The 14,921-nt window shown below is 36.8% G+C and overlaps 1 protein-coding gene and 1 pseudogene across 8 annotated transcripts; one reads left to right on the top strand and one right to left on the bottom strand.

Moving 5' to 3' along the window:
* The first annotated feature begins 971 nt into the window (after nucleotides 1-971).
* LOC125658831 (eukaryotic peptide chain release factor subunit 1-like) lies at nucleotides 972-6,732 on the top strand (annotated as a pseudogene).
* On the bottom strand, nucleotides 6,570-14,902 carry LOC125658849 (L-seryl-tRNA(Sec) kinase-like). Of its 8 annotated transcripts, none has more exons than XM_056150475.1 (7): nucleotides 14,822-14,902; nucleotides 12,192-12,370; nucleotides 11,091-11,305; nucleotides 10,085-10,334; nucleotides 8,804-9,008; nucleotides 7,490-7,671; nucleotides 6,570-7,321 (listed from the first exon to the last, which is right to left on the bottom strand). In XM_056150475.1, the coding sequence occupies exons 2-7, from the start codon at nucleotides 12,250-12,252 to the stop codon at nucleotides 7,146-7,148; spliced, it is 1,089 nt and encodes a 362-aa protein (XP_056006450.1). In that variant the 5' UTR covers nucleotides 12,253-12,370; nucleotides 14,822-14,902; the 3' UTR covers nucleotides 6,570-7,145. The 8 variants fall into 8 exon arrangements, with proteins under 8 accessions (XP_056006450.1, XP_056006449.1, XP_056006448.1 ...); XM_056150474.1 differs by having other exon boundaries at nucleotides 14,767-14,877; XM_056150473.1 differs by having other exon boundaries at nucleotides 12,192-14,894.
* Nucleotides 14,903-14,921: the final 19 nt, after the last annotated feature.

Here is a 14,921-nt window from a genome sequence, read left to right as displayed (position 1 = left end):
ATTGTTGCTCTCTTCAATTGAATTGTAGCGCACATCAATTCAATTGTTGATATCATTAATTCATGCTATCATCAATTCAATTAATGCGCGCAATAATTTAGAATTGAAGATATCATTAATTATTTGAAGAGATCTTTAATTAAATTGTTGCGCGCATCAAATAAATTGATGACATCTTCAAATAATTGAGTTTATGTTAATTTGGTGCTCCATAGTCAATGACCGGAACATATGTTAATTATATCGAACACGCATCTCTAATGCAATCTTTTTGTTGAAATATGTTTACTCACGTGTAATTCATTCTTTTGAAAATCAATGTTAGTGTTTTACAAATCAACTTACTCAATGGTACACATAAATAATTATCAAACTCGTAGCAATAGAAGGGGGTGCCAAAGTTTTTTTTCCTTCTGTACATGCATAGTTGGTGAATTTTACGAACAAATTTATCTATAAACTACCTCCATTTATCAAAATAATATTTGAATTGTAAAATTTAAGGAACCAATCAATCTCTTGCCCCCCCCCCCCCCCCCCCCCCGGCGATTTAGGATTTAAACTGGGTTTTGTTATATTTGTTTCGTTTTTGCTTTTCAATAATTTTCAGACAATTGTGAGGTCAACTTCTCCATCCCCCCCCCCTCTTTTTTGAAAAAAACAAAACATCTTATGTGCCTGAAAACATTTATCACATGCTTTCATCTTGCTTTATTTCTTGGTATCCCTGAAATTATTGGTATTACATGTAATTGTATCATAACTTTGACAGAATTAAACATTAGACACGACTTGACCCCCCCCCCCCCCCCCCCCATCCATTCATTCAAGTTGATGAAATGTACTTTCTAAACAGTGTTCTCCATAACATCGAAGAAACTAAACCTTGTTATTTTTAGAGATATGATACATCCTAATAAGCTCAACATAATAAAGATTTTGGTACCGTAAACTTTGTTAATACTACATGTATTTTATCTAAAGCTAAGGACAGCATCGACACGCAGTATTAAGCAAGCCCTTAATTTCCTGTCAAACAGTTTTGGAGTAACGCATTTAGGTAGTGTTTCTAAACTCCTCTTTTTCTTTTTTCTTTTTGTTTTGTTTTGTTTTTGCCAGTGTTACTCGTTTTGGTTTATTTGTATAGGCACCTGAAGTAAGGATACGAATCCCCCCCCCCCCCTTGATTTTTTTGCGGCGACAATTTTCCGAAATTTGTGGATTCCCTGTCTATCGCATCCTAATTTCTATCTATGTAATCGTTTCACTCTTTTTGTAAGCTTTAAAGATTGTTATTTTATTATACCAGTGGAAGGTACACTTTGTAAATCTCTAAAGCTTACAAAAAAGTGAAACGATTGTTCATAAATCGATATTAGGGCGAGCTAGACAGGAAATCCACACATTTCGAAGAAACTCTCATATGGTGTGTTAGCATTTGTTTAATCTAAATTGTACATCGTTGTAACATTGTTGCCTACACACTCTCCTCAATGCCATTTTTTTTTTTTTTTTTTTTTTTTGATGTGAGCCTGTGGCTCACGGAAATAAAGAATCAGTTTTAGTTTCTATGTACTTGAGTTCACGGAACTTCCGGTTGTTTACAGTTGCCAGATTGCGCAACACTCGAAACATTGCACAACTTCGTGCAATTTAGATGGTGTTAAATACGACAACAATGCAGTTATCGATATATTAGGCTATCTAACAACAGAGTGAGTCAATTGAAACACTGACTGCTAGTTGTCAAAATGGCAGAGGCAAGTAATGGGATTGAGTTTACAAACTCTGACATGGATATAGAGCTGTGGAAAATGAAGAACCTGATCAAGAGTTTGGACAGTGCGCGAGGGTAAGTACGCGAGGACTTTGCGGGGTAAGAGTAGTCACCCGGTGTTTTTCTTCTGACGCCTGCCATTGATTGGAAAATAACAGTTGTTCTTTCATGTGACTTAGCAGATTAATTTAGATCTACCTAATATATACGTACAAATGTTGAAGTGATGTATATCTTTTGATGAAGTGGTGTCGTTCTGTAGGAATGGAACAAGTATGATATCCTTGATCATACCTCAGAATGGACAACTCACAATAGTTAACAAAATGTTAACAGAGGAAAAGGGAACAGCTGCACGAATTAAAAGTCGAGTGAATCGACAATCCGTCCAGAGTGCCATATCCTCTGTACAGCAAAGGCTGAAACTCTATAGAGCAGGTAATTAAAGTTATAACAGGGTAGCTGATATTTTATTACATTATCTGTACAGCAAAGGCTGAAACTCTATAAAGCAGGTAATTAAAGTTATAACAGTGTAGTTGATATTTTATGACATTATCTTTCAAGGTGTTAATAAATGCGCATTACATTTCGATGCCAAACTTTTTGAGAAATTGCCGACTGTAAAAACACATGTGGTACGTTATTTTATAGTTCCAAAGAATGGACTTGTGATTTTTTGTGGGACAATTATAACAGATGAAGGAAAAGAAAAATTGGTGAATTTTGATTTTGAGGCGTATCGTCCAATCAATCGTTCCCTCTATCTCTGTGACAACAAATTTCATACTGAGGTATGTAATATATGTTCTGCTTTACAATTTAGATAAAAGAAATAATGTTATCAATAATTTCTTTATTTGTTTCATGGATATTTAGTATCTAACTTAGTATACATGTGTAGCAGTCAGATGGGTTCGATAGCCAGTGGCCAGATAGCTTAGTTGGTAGAGCACCTGACTGGAGAATCGGGGGGCCCGGGTTCGAATCCTGCGGTCTGGTCCGTTGCATTTTATCCCTTCCTTTTACATTTGGTGCCATAAACCACATCTGGATTTGCAGGGGCAAAAAGAATCTGGTTGTGTCTTCAAATGTGAAGACATTTAAGGAGGGAGGAATGTAGTGGTCAGCCAGGTTCGATCGCCAGTGGTTAGATAGCTCAAATGGTAAAGCAGTTGCATCTTACCGGAGATTCAGGGGGCCTGGGTTCAAATCCTGATCTGGTCCGTTGCATTTTCTCCTTTCCAGTTACATGCTATAAAATACTCCATATCCATTGGAAATTAGAATGTAGGGGTAATTCTAAACAAATAACTATCAATTAATGACAATTACTCACAGAACAGAAAAAAATCATAGTTTCTGTAGTAACAGTTTTAAATGATTTTTTTGTTGCCCAGTTAGAAGAATGACTTGATGTACGCACATTCACTCAGTAATGTTTTGTTATCCGTTGAATGGATCTCAAGTTTTCTATCTGCTTCCAGAATTATTTTGATGTTCATTAAAGTTTTACTTACATGAAAACTTTTGCAGCTGTTAAGGGCGTGACTATCTGATGACAGTAAATATGGCTTCATCATCATGGATGGAAAAGGAGCCTTGTTCGCTACCCTCTGTGGTGATCATAAAGATGTCTTACACAAAATTTCTGTGGAACTTCCACCTAAACATGGTAAGAAAATTATGACTGACACTAGCTGTAGATTCAAACAATGTATAAACCATCTGTTTTTTTTTGTTTATCACAATGTCAGCAGCAATTTTTACTTCAATTTCCAGAATAATTAATGTGCATGTTCATTTTTAGGAAGAGGAGGTCAGTCCGCTGCAAGGATGGGGAGAATAAGAATGGAGAAGAGACATAATTTCCTGAGGAAAGTGACAGAGATGGCTGTCAAACTGTTCATAACTAATGACAAGCCCAACATCAGTGGTCTTATTCTGGCAGGGGCGGCTCAGTTCAAGGTCGAACTTGGCCAAACAAATCTTCTGGATCCAGTAATTTCATTATGTTACTATTTATAGAGCAAAAATTCAGTTACAAGCTTATCTTACAATGCATGATGTAAAATAGGGCTTAAAACAATTACGAATTTAGTTTTTCTTTAGTGTTGAATTATCATATTTAATGGGGGCTTGCAGTTTCTGTGAATTTGTGGGGACTTCTATCTCACGAATTTCAAATCACAATAAAACACAAAATGCATATGATGTTTCAACGTACAGAAAGCATATCCCCAAAATGACAAATATCATCGACAGTCCATGAAAATCGGTCCCCACAAATGACTCCACAGTATTAGATGCAGCATTCTTATCGGGATCATCTACTCCAGTCTAGCTAAAAACAGACTCAAATTTTCTTCCTTATTTTGTTATTCTTGTCTTTTACAAGTATTACAGAATGATCATAGATCTGTTTATTTCTCTTCAGAGACTACAGAAATCCATCATCAAGATTGTGGATATCAGTTACGGGGGGGAGAGTGGATTTAATGAGGCCGTCAGTCTGTCCGCGGATGTGCTCGGCAACATTAAGTTCATCCGAGAGAAAAACCTGTTAGGTTTGTATTAAGTACAATTAAAGGCTTGTTCTCATTATATCAGATAAAGCTCTGCTCAGTCGCAGTAAAGATGGTTGATGTAGACAATATCTGTTGACACTGTTACCACAAACAGAGATATGTTAGCTGCTGCAATAAAGAAGTAGCCCTCTCTGACTTATTGGGGGGGGGGGGGGGGGGGGGGGGAGGAGAAAACGTCAGAATAAAAACTTTGGAGAGGGCTACATTATTGCAGCTAAGAGAGATGTACATGTGTTTGCACTGCTAGGGTAACTTTAAGGCTCAGTTACATTAATGATGCACATGAAGGCATTTTCTGTTGATGGTCTTACGTTGAACAAAGATATACATGTGTGATGAGCTGCTGTTCTTTTTGGTACTCCAGGCCAGTATTTTGAGGAAATTTCCCAGAACACGGGCAGATACTGTTTCGGTGTGGAGGATACGCTGGCAGCTCTGGAATCGGGAGCTGTCGATGTGTTGATTGTCTGGGAAAATCTGGACATCACTCGATACACCATGTTAAATCACCAAGACAACAGTACGTACACGTAGTAGTTGTAATCATCGAATAAATGGATTCTCCTCTGTGAAAATTTTAGCTCATCATAGCCAGAGATTCAAATGGACTGTAAGTTAACCTTAATCTTGCAGGTAACACCACCATTTTCTTAAGACCTGATCAACAGCGGGATAGGACCTTCTTCATTGATAAAGAGGTAAAAATTCAACACCATTTTTCTTTTATAATGTTACGATACACTACCTTGATCTTATATGAATTAAATTTCCTTTGCTGATACAAATTTTTCTCCAAAGACTTTTCCAGACAATGTGTGTACATAAATGGACTTGGAGGGAGTTGTCTAATTACCCAATACTTTCATGATGTAGTCGATACTTAAAGCTAAACAACTTGTGTTTTGTAGACTGGGGTAGAGATGGAAAAAGTAGATGAGATATCTTTAGTGGAATGGCTTGTCAACAACTACAAGTCGTTTGGTATGAAAGTGTTCTTATGAATATTATATATGTAAAAGTAATTCCTCAGGAATTAAGGCAGACTATCAGGTTCCCTGAATTCGCTGCATATATCATAAAGAGTGCCTTCTCTTACATACTATATAAAGAGTGCTTTCTCATACATACTATACCTATATATAATCATACATACTATACATATATATAATCATACATACTATACATATATATAATCATACATACTATACATATATATAATCATGAACTGGTAAACATTTTTTCACTGCAGGTTCTCGTCTTGAGATTGTGACGGACCAAACTTCAGAGGGTGCCCAGTTTGTGCGAGGTTTTGGTGGAATCGGAGGTAATACTTGGGGCATTGCGTAACTAACATTACTGCTACTCATTACAAATTTGTCATAATTTTGTCAGTTTAAATGTTAGCATCACACTCTTTATTATGATAGTTTTGTCCCTTTATTTGTAGGGATGCTTTATGATAATAATTATGCCCCTTTATTTGAAGGGATGCTTTATAATAATTATGCCCCTTTATTTATAGGGATGCCTTTATGATAATGATGTCCCTTTATTTGTAGGGATGCTTTATAATAATAATGTCCCTTTATTTTTAGGGATGCTTTATGATAATAATTATGCCCCTTTATCTATAGGGATGCCTTTATGATAGTTTTGTCCCTTTATTTGTAGGGATGCTTTATGATAATAATTATGCCCCTTTATTTGAAGGGATGCTTTATGATAATAATTATACCCCTTTATTTATAGGGATGCCTTTATGATAATTATGTCCCTTTATTTGTAGGGATGCTTTATGATAATGATGTCCCTTTATTTGTAGGGATTCTTTATGATAATGATGTCCCTTTATTTGTAGGGATGCTCTAAGATAATAATTATGTCCCTTTATTTGTAGGAATGCTGAGGTACAGAATGGAATTCCAAACCCATGATGACCTTTCTGACCTTGACTTAGACGATCTGGATTTAGACGACTATTAAAGAGATGTCATGTCCCACTGATGAAATAAAAACATTAATCCAATGTAAGAAATCCATCCCATGTACCGATAGATAATCAATTCTCAATCTTTGTAAGAAATCCATCCCATGTACCGATAGATAATCAATTCTCAATCTTTGTAAGAAATCCATCCCATGAACCGATAGATAATCAATTCTCAATCTTTGCCCGTAGATTAACTTAGTAGAAATAACAAGTGTTCAGATTTTTTTCTTTTATTTTTTGTAGATTACGCCCAGTAATCTTGTGATGGGCATTTATCCTGATCAACAAAAGTTGGAATATAAACAAAAACTGTCAAATTGTTTTCAGTGTACTGATGTTATTTGCTTTCCTGCACAATAAAATTCATTTGCAATTCACATGTATTTGTAAGGCTTGTGAATAGAGAACTGTAAATATAATCCAGCCATACACTGTGTCAGTCTGCTAGAGGTTCAAGGCCAGACACTTGGAGGTTCAAGGCCAGACACTTGGAGGTTCAAGGCCAGACACTTCTGACTGTCAGCTTGCTAGAGCACTGTTTCATTCAAGCTATATACATGTGTGTATGGAGCTTATTGATGAAGCATGACATTCACTGAGGCCTTGTTGGAATATAGGACTGTCGACTATCAGAGTATAGGACTGTCAACTAACACAACACGTACTGCTGTGAATGAACGGTGGAGATCATGTTCATGAATAACTGTATAGGAATCTGCTGTGTTGCTAGACAAAATATACCACTCCATTGTCAGAATATACCGTATAAACAATTAGGAACAGTTGAATTTCATCCATAACTCCCCTCTGCCATCTTTTCCTGGAAAACATCCCTTAGTTTGCTGGCTAACTCTTCAGGAGAGCCAAAATACAGTTCTCCTTTCTTCATGTTCTGTAAAATGTCTGATTTACAGAGCCCTAAACTAGCTGACAGGGCTTTCATGTGGCTTTTATCTGTGCTTTGTTCTGAAACATGACGGTTAAACTGATATCATTCTAAGTCTAAATTGTTAAAGTTGTATAGCTTACCAAACGGATATATTAATTAGAATTGCATTCACTCTCAAAATATTTTAATACCCCCCCTTCCCATATTTTTTTTCTATAAATAATGAATTTTGTTCACAGACTTACTGCTGGCTTGACTCATGTATTCAGCAATTAGTTTTCTCATCAGTATGTCGGCCTGATGGATGATATTCTCACTGCAGATTTTTCTGTCCACCTCTCTAGAAGTTTGATCCACGTCATCTGTTATTGGTTTAGACGGATCCGACAAAGCCCTTGATATTACTTCCATAGTCTGCATCACAGAACTGTAACAAATTTACAGTAAATATCTAAAGTAACCAGTGATGTGTAAATATAGAGAATCTGCATTCACTAAACTGTGACAGATTTACAGTAAATATATAAAGTAACCAGTGATGTGTAAATATAGAGAATCTGCATTCACTGAACTGTGACAGATTTACAGTAAATATAAAGTAACCAGTGATGTGTAAATATAGAGAATCTGCATTCACTGAGCTGTGACAGATTTACAGTAAATATATAAAGTAACCAGTGATGTGTAAATATAGAGAATCTACATTTACTGAGCTGTGACAGATTTACATTAAATATATAAAGTAACCAGTGATGTGTAAATATGGAGAATCTGCATTCACTGAACTGTGACAGATTTACAGTAAATATATAAAGTAACCAGTGATGTGTAAATATAGAGAATCTGCATTCACTGAACTGTGACAGATTTACAGTAAATATATAAAGTAACCAGTGATGTGTAAATATAGAGAATCTCCATTCACTGAACTGTGACAGATTTACAGAAAATACAGTGAAACTTCTCCAAACCGGCCCCTCAGAAAACAGGTGTATGTGTATGTTAATATTTAAATAGCATTATTCATCTAATTCAAAATCTTGTATATAATAAATAATAACTTGGGAATATGTCCTCTCCACTGACCTTGAGCTTGTAACACTGACCTTGAGCTTGTATATTCAACCTTTATGTAAAATCAGCATTCATGAGGAAAATCAATCTAGATCCCCGCCACAACCTAACTTGGCTACAGGCTACATCAATCAAAATTTATTTTCTTGGATGTGAGTTTTCATTTTGCAAGGAGGGGGGGGGGGGGGGGGGGGTAATGAATGTTTAAAAGTATATTTGGATGTAGGTGTAGTGGGAAGATATGTTATTTGATACATGTATTAAGATAAAAGAATACAGTGATAAACGACCTCAAACATGCACAGAAAATGTGCCTGCAAATCAATGTTTTTATACAGGGTAGGACCTGTAGCTCTTTGGTATCCCCCCCCCCCCCCCCCAAAGCTACAGTTCTGCAGCTACCATCCCCCACATATTCACTATACACACATGCACACACAGAGTGAATTGTACAGGTGCAGTATGTTTAGAAATAACCCACTCACTCCTCTAACACTTCTGGACTAACAGTTGTGTTCACTGTAATTGAATATTTTTCCCAGCTGTTATGTTCTGGATTTGGGGCTTCAAATCTGGCAGCCATATTGAGAATGATGTCATCAGGCACTTGTCTGGAAGTGCGCTGTCTGTTTCTTACCAACGACACGTCGGTATCACATTCGGTGTGCACTTGACAATAGCCAACACGGTCTACAAAAAAAGTCTCCCTGTAACTCAAATTGATTCAAATGCATACAATTCATGGATAGATGTATTGAAAAATAAATTTAGGCATAGAAAAATAACAGTTTGTTTGCTTTACTTTTCAGGTGACATTCATATTGTATCATAAAGTTGCATAAATGCATTTCTCAATGTTCGCAATTGAAAGACATAATCATGTGGTAACCCAATAACAAGCTTGGCTATCAGATTCATTCTTAAAGCAGTTTTTACCACTACAGTCATAGTAGTCTTGACTTTTGACCTCTGACCTTTAAACACAATAGGCATCTTCCTCTCATCATGGTGATCAAATGTACCAAGTTGTAAGATCATGGAGCTTGCAATTCATTTTGTATTTGGCCTACCAGGTCCGGACAGATGGACAACACCATAACATGTCCCGCCTTTGATGGGCGTATAAAAACAGAGGTCACGTGACATGGTAGACATTGGCATGATAAAGAACACTCATTGCTAAGGCCTTGAGTGTTATGCATTGACAATTTGTGGCACTTCACTCTAATCTGGCACTGTCTCAATTCAACATTGAGTGAAAAATTTTACAGATGGGAAGTAAAATAACACAGCTTATTTTTTAATATGCACAAATTTAAGTTGTCCAAATGATATACTTTGCTACTGAATTCATTTAAGATATCCAGTTACAGCAGTATACCAGCCTGAGGTATATATGTAAGCTTTTATATTTGCATTTTGAACAAAAACATTGATAGCTATTATGATCTTGCAATTATGTACAAAGCAATATTGAAGAATAAAGTATGTTGCTCAGTCTATCAAATTGAAAGATAAAAACGAAATTAAATCATATTAACTTTACAGTTGAACTCCAGTATCCCGAACACTGATATCTCAAATACCATGGATATGTTGACATGATTCGGAAGTCCCAACTACTTATTCTTTAAGTATTTTACCCTTGATTATCTCGAATCCTCTGATATCTATAAGATATTTCTCGGTCCCATCGAGTTCCGAGATAGCGAGGTTTGACTGTATATTTGTATATTTAGTGGTATTTGAGTAGGTACATAACTTACATTTTCTGGTGAGCTGATAGAACTTATATCTCATGCTGGTATAGTACATGTTATCATCAATGACTATCACAACAGATCCATCCTCTCTGCCACGCATCTCCCAAAGAAATTCTCCAAAACTTTTAGAATGGCAGTCTGAATTATCATTTGTGATTGGTTCCGTCATCTCAGAACTGGGCTTCAATGTCTGAATAAGACTCTCTACTGCATTTTGAACTTTTTCTCTGTGTGACTTCCAGGCATTCGGCACCTGTAAGGAAATCTCATGATTTAACACTAGCACGATAATTATCAACTGAATAAAGACAAACTTCCAGGCATTTGGCATCTGTAAATCGAGGAAATCTCATGTCTGACACTAGCACGATAATTATCAACCGAATAAAGACAAACTTCCAAGAAATCTCATGATTTAAGGTGGCTCACTACACCTTGAAAGAGTTTTTCAAATCAGCAAAAAATTATTTAATTATGAAAGATATGATATGTAAGAAGTACATATGTCAAAATATATGCAATTTAGGAGAAAAAACAACAACATTTTCAAAAATTTATTTCCATTGATATAAACAAAAGACACTGGTGGATTTGAACTCGTGATCTGCGGGTCAGTTACCCGAAACCTTATCCATTGAGTTACTTAAGATATGATCTGCGGGTCAGTTACCCGAAACCTTATCCACTGAGCTACTGAAGATATGATCTGCGGGTCAGTAACCTGAAACCTTATCCACTGAGCTACTTAAGATATGATCTGCGGGTCAGTTACTCGAAACCTTATCCACTGAGCTACTTAAGATATGATCTGCGGGTCAGTTACCCGAAACCTTATCCACTGAGCTACTTAAGATATACAATCAATGGATACCAGTAATTTCACCTAACATTTGAATCGCCATCTTGTGACGTAGCGTCGTAAAACGAATAATTCTTGATGTAGTGAGCTAACGTAAAACTAGTACAATAATGACCATCTGACAACAAACTGTTACCCAATTTCTCATACTTCTCTTTCTATAATGTTTCTTTCTACATCCGAAGGTATGATATCATCATAGGAGACCAACAGCCAATGAATGGAGCTTGCATCGTCCCTTCGTTTCTGGACACCCTGTCCATCACAGTTGTCCCCCTTTTGGTTTTTAATCAGATAGTTTGCGAACGTTGACTTTCCGCTTCCTGGAACACCACATAAAACAACGACGCAGACATCCAGCATTTCTAGAAATCAAAAACAATAAATATACAATAATAATTTGAACAAGAGATGTTTGTAAAACATATATATGCCCCCATGGTGCAAAATTGAAAAGGGTTATACACATGCATCATTTAATTAATAGTAGAATTCAAAATATTCAGCAGACAATGTCTTCCTATGTCAGGAGTGAATTGACCAAGTGACCTAAAAATCAATACGGGTCATCTACTCCTTATGCTGTACAAGTGTATAAAGTTTGGTGTCAATCAAGCAAATAATTCTTAAAATATAGGAGACAATACATTATTATGTCCAGTCTGACCCTTGATCTTTGACCATGTGACCTCAAAATCAAGAGGGGTCATCTGCTCCTTGGGATGTACCAGAGTGTACAAAATTTGATGTCTCTCATAAGCAAAGAAATGTTCTTAAGATATTGAGCGAACAGTGTCTTCCTACGTCCAGAGTAAATTGACCCTTGAGCTTTTGACCTGAAAAACCATAGGGATCCTCTTCTTCTCATCACCAACCCACATATGAAATATCATTGCGATAAAATGAATGGTTCTCAAGATATTGAGTGAACAACATGTCCGGAGTACCCTGAGGAAACCCACATGTCCGAGCGAACGACCGCCATACCCTCGCACTTACAACCACTGCAGATCACGGGGATCAAACTTGGGTCGCAGAGGTGAGAAGCAAGAGCACTACCTCTGAACTGCCTGTACATCCAGTATCCGGGTTGAGTATTTGATAAATAGATATTGTATAAATTGCTGATCAAAGCATGAATACAAAATATGTATGTAGCTGCGCTCGTTCAAATGCTATGTTTTGCATGGATAAAATACAATATACATGTACTACCATATTATCATCATCTAATTAAATAATTTTTTGTACCAACATCGTATCCATGCCCTTTGAATTGGCTTCTAAATGTTTTAGAACCTCTTCCCCACATGTCTAACGCTTCACTGTTCTGTATACACGAGTATGAATTGTGTCTGCTGTTTTCCAGTGTTCATACACCACATTTCAATCTAATCAAAATCGGATCTTCTCTAACCGTTACACTTCTCCTGTAACAGTAAGGGTATCAGGACAACTCGCCCCCAAGACAACTCGCCCTCAAGACTACTCACCCTCAAGACAACTCGCCCCTTCTTTGGGACAACTCGCCCCCTCTTTAGGACAACTCGCCCCCTCTCTTGAGATAATTAACTCACCCCTTCATATCATACATGTTTACAATTATTATTCTTGGTCTAAATCCAAGAGCTGTATTAGAAAAAATTAATAAATTTCTTATACATACAGTTATACATCACAGACAAAAAGACATGTTCACATAAACACCGAACTTCGTGTCTTTTTATGTAAAACGAAAGATTTTAGTGAAAATCCAGTGTTTGGGTTCAGTAAATTCATCATCACTTATGTACATGTAAAATATATAATTTCAGTGGAAACAAGTTAGCGTTTGGTAGGGAGAGTATTAGCTTGGTCTACAGCTGACATAGTATAATTATCAATGATCTGCGTCTGTTGTTAAATCTAATTATCTGATTTCCCCCAAGCTGTTATAAATTTACTTCAAACGTTAAGGTACTCATCATCTGAGTACTCTTCACTTTGAAATCACCGCATAAAAAGAATCAGTAAAGCAAAGCCGTTATAAAATCTCAAAAATGGGAATTTTATGATTTTTCAATGGGAATTAGTTGAGAAATGCATTAAAAGATAATTACATGTATCAGAATATTCATGTTTCACATTTACACTTATGTATATTTTATCGATAAAACACACACACCTCCCCAAAAAAAACCCAAAATGTTCTTAGTATTGGGAGACATTTAATCAATTACCTGAAGATCAGTAAATATAATTTTCCTTGCGAATTGAATTATAAAAAAGTGTAAATTTTTGTACAATTACACACACACACAAAATAAATAAAAATGAAATGTGAATAAAATGTGATAATATATTTATATATAATATTGGGGGCGAGTTGTCTCAAGAGACTTGTCCTCGCCCTGACTAAATTGTCCTGAGGGAGGGCGAGGTGTCCTGAGAGGGGGTGACTTGTCCTGAGGGAGGGTGAGGTGTCCTGAGGGAGGGCGAGGTGTCCTGAGAGGGGGCGAGGTGTCCTGAGGGAGGGCGAGGTGTCCTGAGGGAGGGCGAGGTGTCCTGAGAGGGGGCGACTTGTCTTGAGGGCGAGTTGTCCAGCATTTGCAGTAAGAGAAGGTGATATATAACGATTAGATATGATTTTAATTAGATTGCACCATATCTATGCTTCTTTTATCAATTTTATATGCTTTACCTTATACATGCAATTGCATGTTTAAAATGAGTTTTGTGTCCATGTGTTTCAATCCAATTGTATGCATGTGTAGCAGACAGTATTAGAGAACTTCTACTGCCCTGTGTAGCAGTTAGTATATAGAGAACTTCTACAGTGCCCTGTATAGCACAGTATATAGAGAACTTCTACAGTGCCCTGTGTAGCAGATAGTATATAGAGAACTTCTACTGCCCTGTGTAGCAGACAGTATATAGAGAACTTCTACAGTGTCCTGTGTAGCAGACAGTATATAGAGAACTTCTACTGCCCTGTGTAGCAGTTAGTATAATTATAGAGAACTTCTACTGCCCTGTCTAGCAGGCAGTATATAGAGAACTTCTACTGTGCTCTGTGTAGCAGACAGTGTATAGAGAACTTCTACTGTGCTCTGTGTAGCACAGTATATAGAGAACTTCTACTGTGCTCTGTGTAGCAGACAGTGTATAGAGAACTTCTACTGTCCTGTGTAGCAGACAGTACATAAAGAACTTCTACACTGCCCTGTGTAGCAGACAGTGTATAGAGAACTTCTACTGTGCTCTGTGTAGCAGACAGTATATAGAGAACTTCTACTGTGCTCTATGTAGCAGACAGTATATAGAGAACTTTTACTGCCCTGTGCAGCAGACAGTATACAGAGAACTTCTACTGATTTGCTAGTGAGCTAGCTTTTCTCGTGATGTGGTACAGTCTCTTGATCTCTTGATCACGCAAGACAAAATAAGATGAGCATGTTCAGATCGCTGCACATTACAAAATGGTAGCAGTGTAGTGACTCTGGTGTTTGATAGGAGGCCTACATACATATGTCTTATTTATGTACTTGTATTGATTAATCATGTATGTTATGTAAAGATATGTTAGAGTCGGTTTCAAGAGCTATATATAAGCCTCGCTCATAACATGTTTCATGTAAATATTTTGACTCTAAATAAAATGCATTTGATTTGACTTGCTGTTGACAAGATAGATTTGAAAGAATGTTATATCGTTAAAGTGATAATGTCCTACGGACCCGGTTTCACACCTCACACAGATTATTCTAACGAGAGTAGATCTGGATATAACAGTAGACTGAGGTAGTGAGTAGGTTGAGAAAGGCCAGGGAAAACAAAAGATCTTCACCATCTCTAAACCACGAAAAACTGGTTTACGTTCACATTATGGGCGCCATACATACTTTATCATTGTGTTTGACATGCATACGTCAGCGTTTACTTTTTCATGGGCGCAGACATTACGACCTTTGACCCTGATCTGCACTGAATGATAGACACGAG

The sequence above is a fragment of the Ostrea edulis genome, chromosome 9 (genome assembly GCF_947568905.1).
Source record: "Ostrea edulis chromosome 9, xbOstEdul1.1, whole genome shotgun sequence".
Lineage (NCBI taxonomy): Eukaryota > Metazoa > Mollusca > Bivalvia > Ostreida > Ostreidae > Ostrea > Ostrea edulis.
This window is presented reverse-complemented; position numbering and strand designations above follow the sequence as displayed.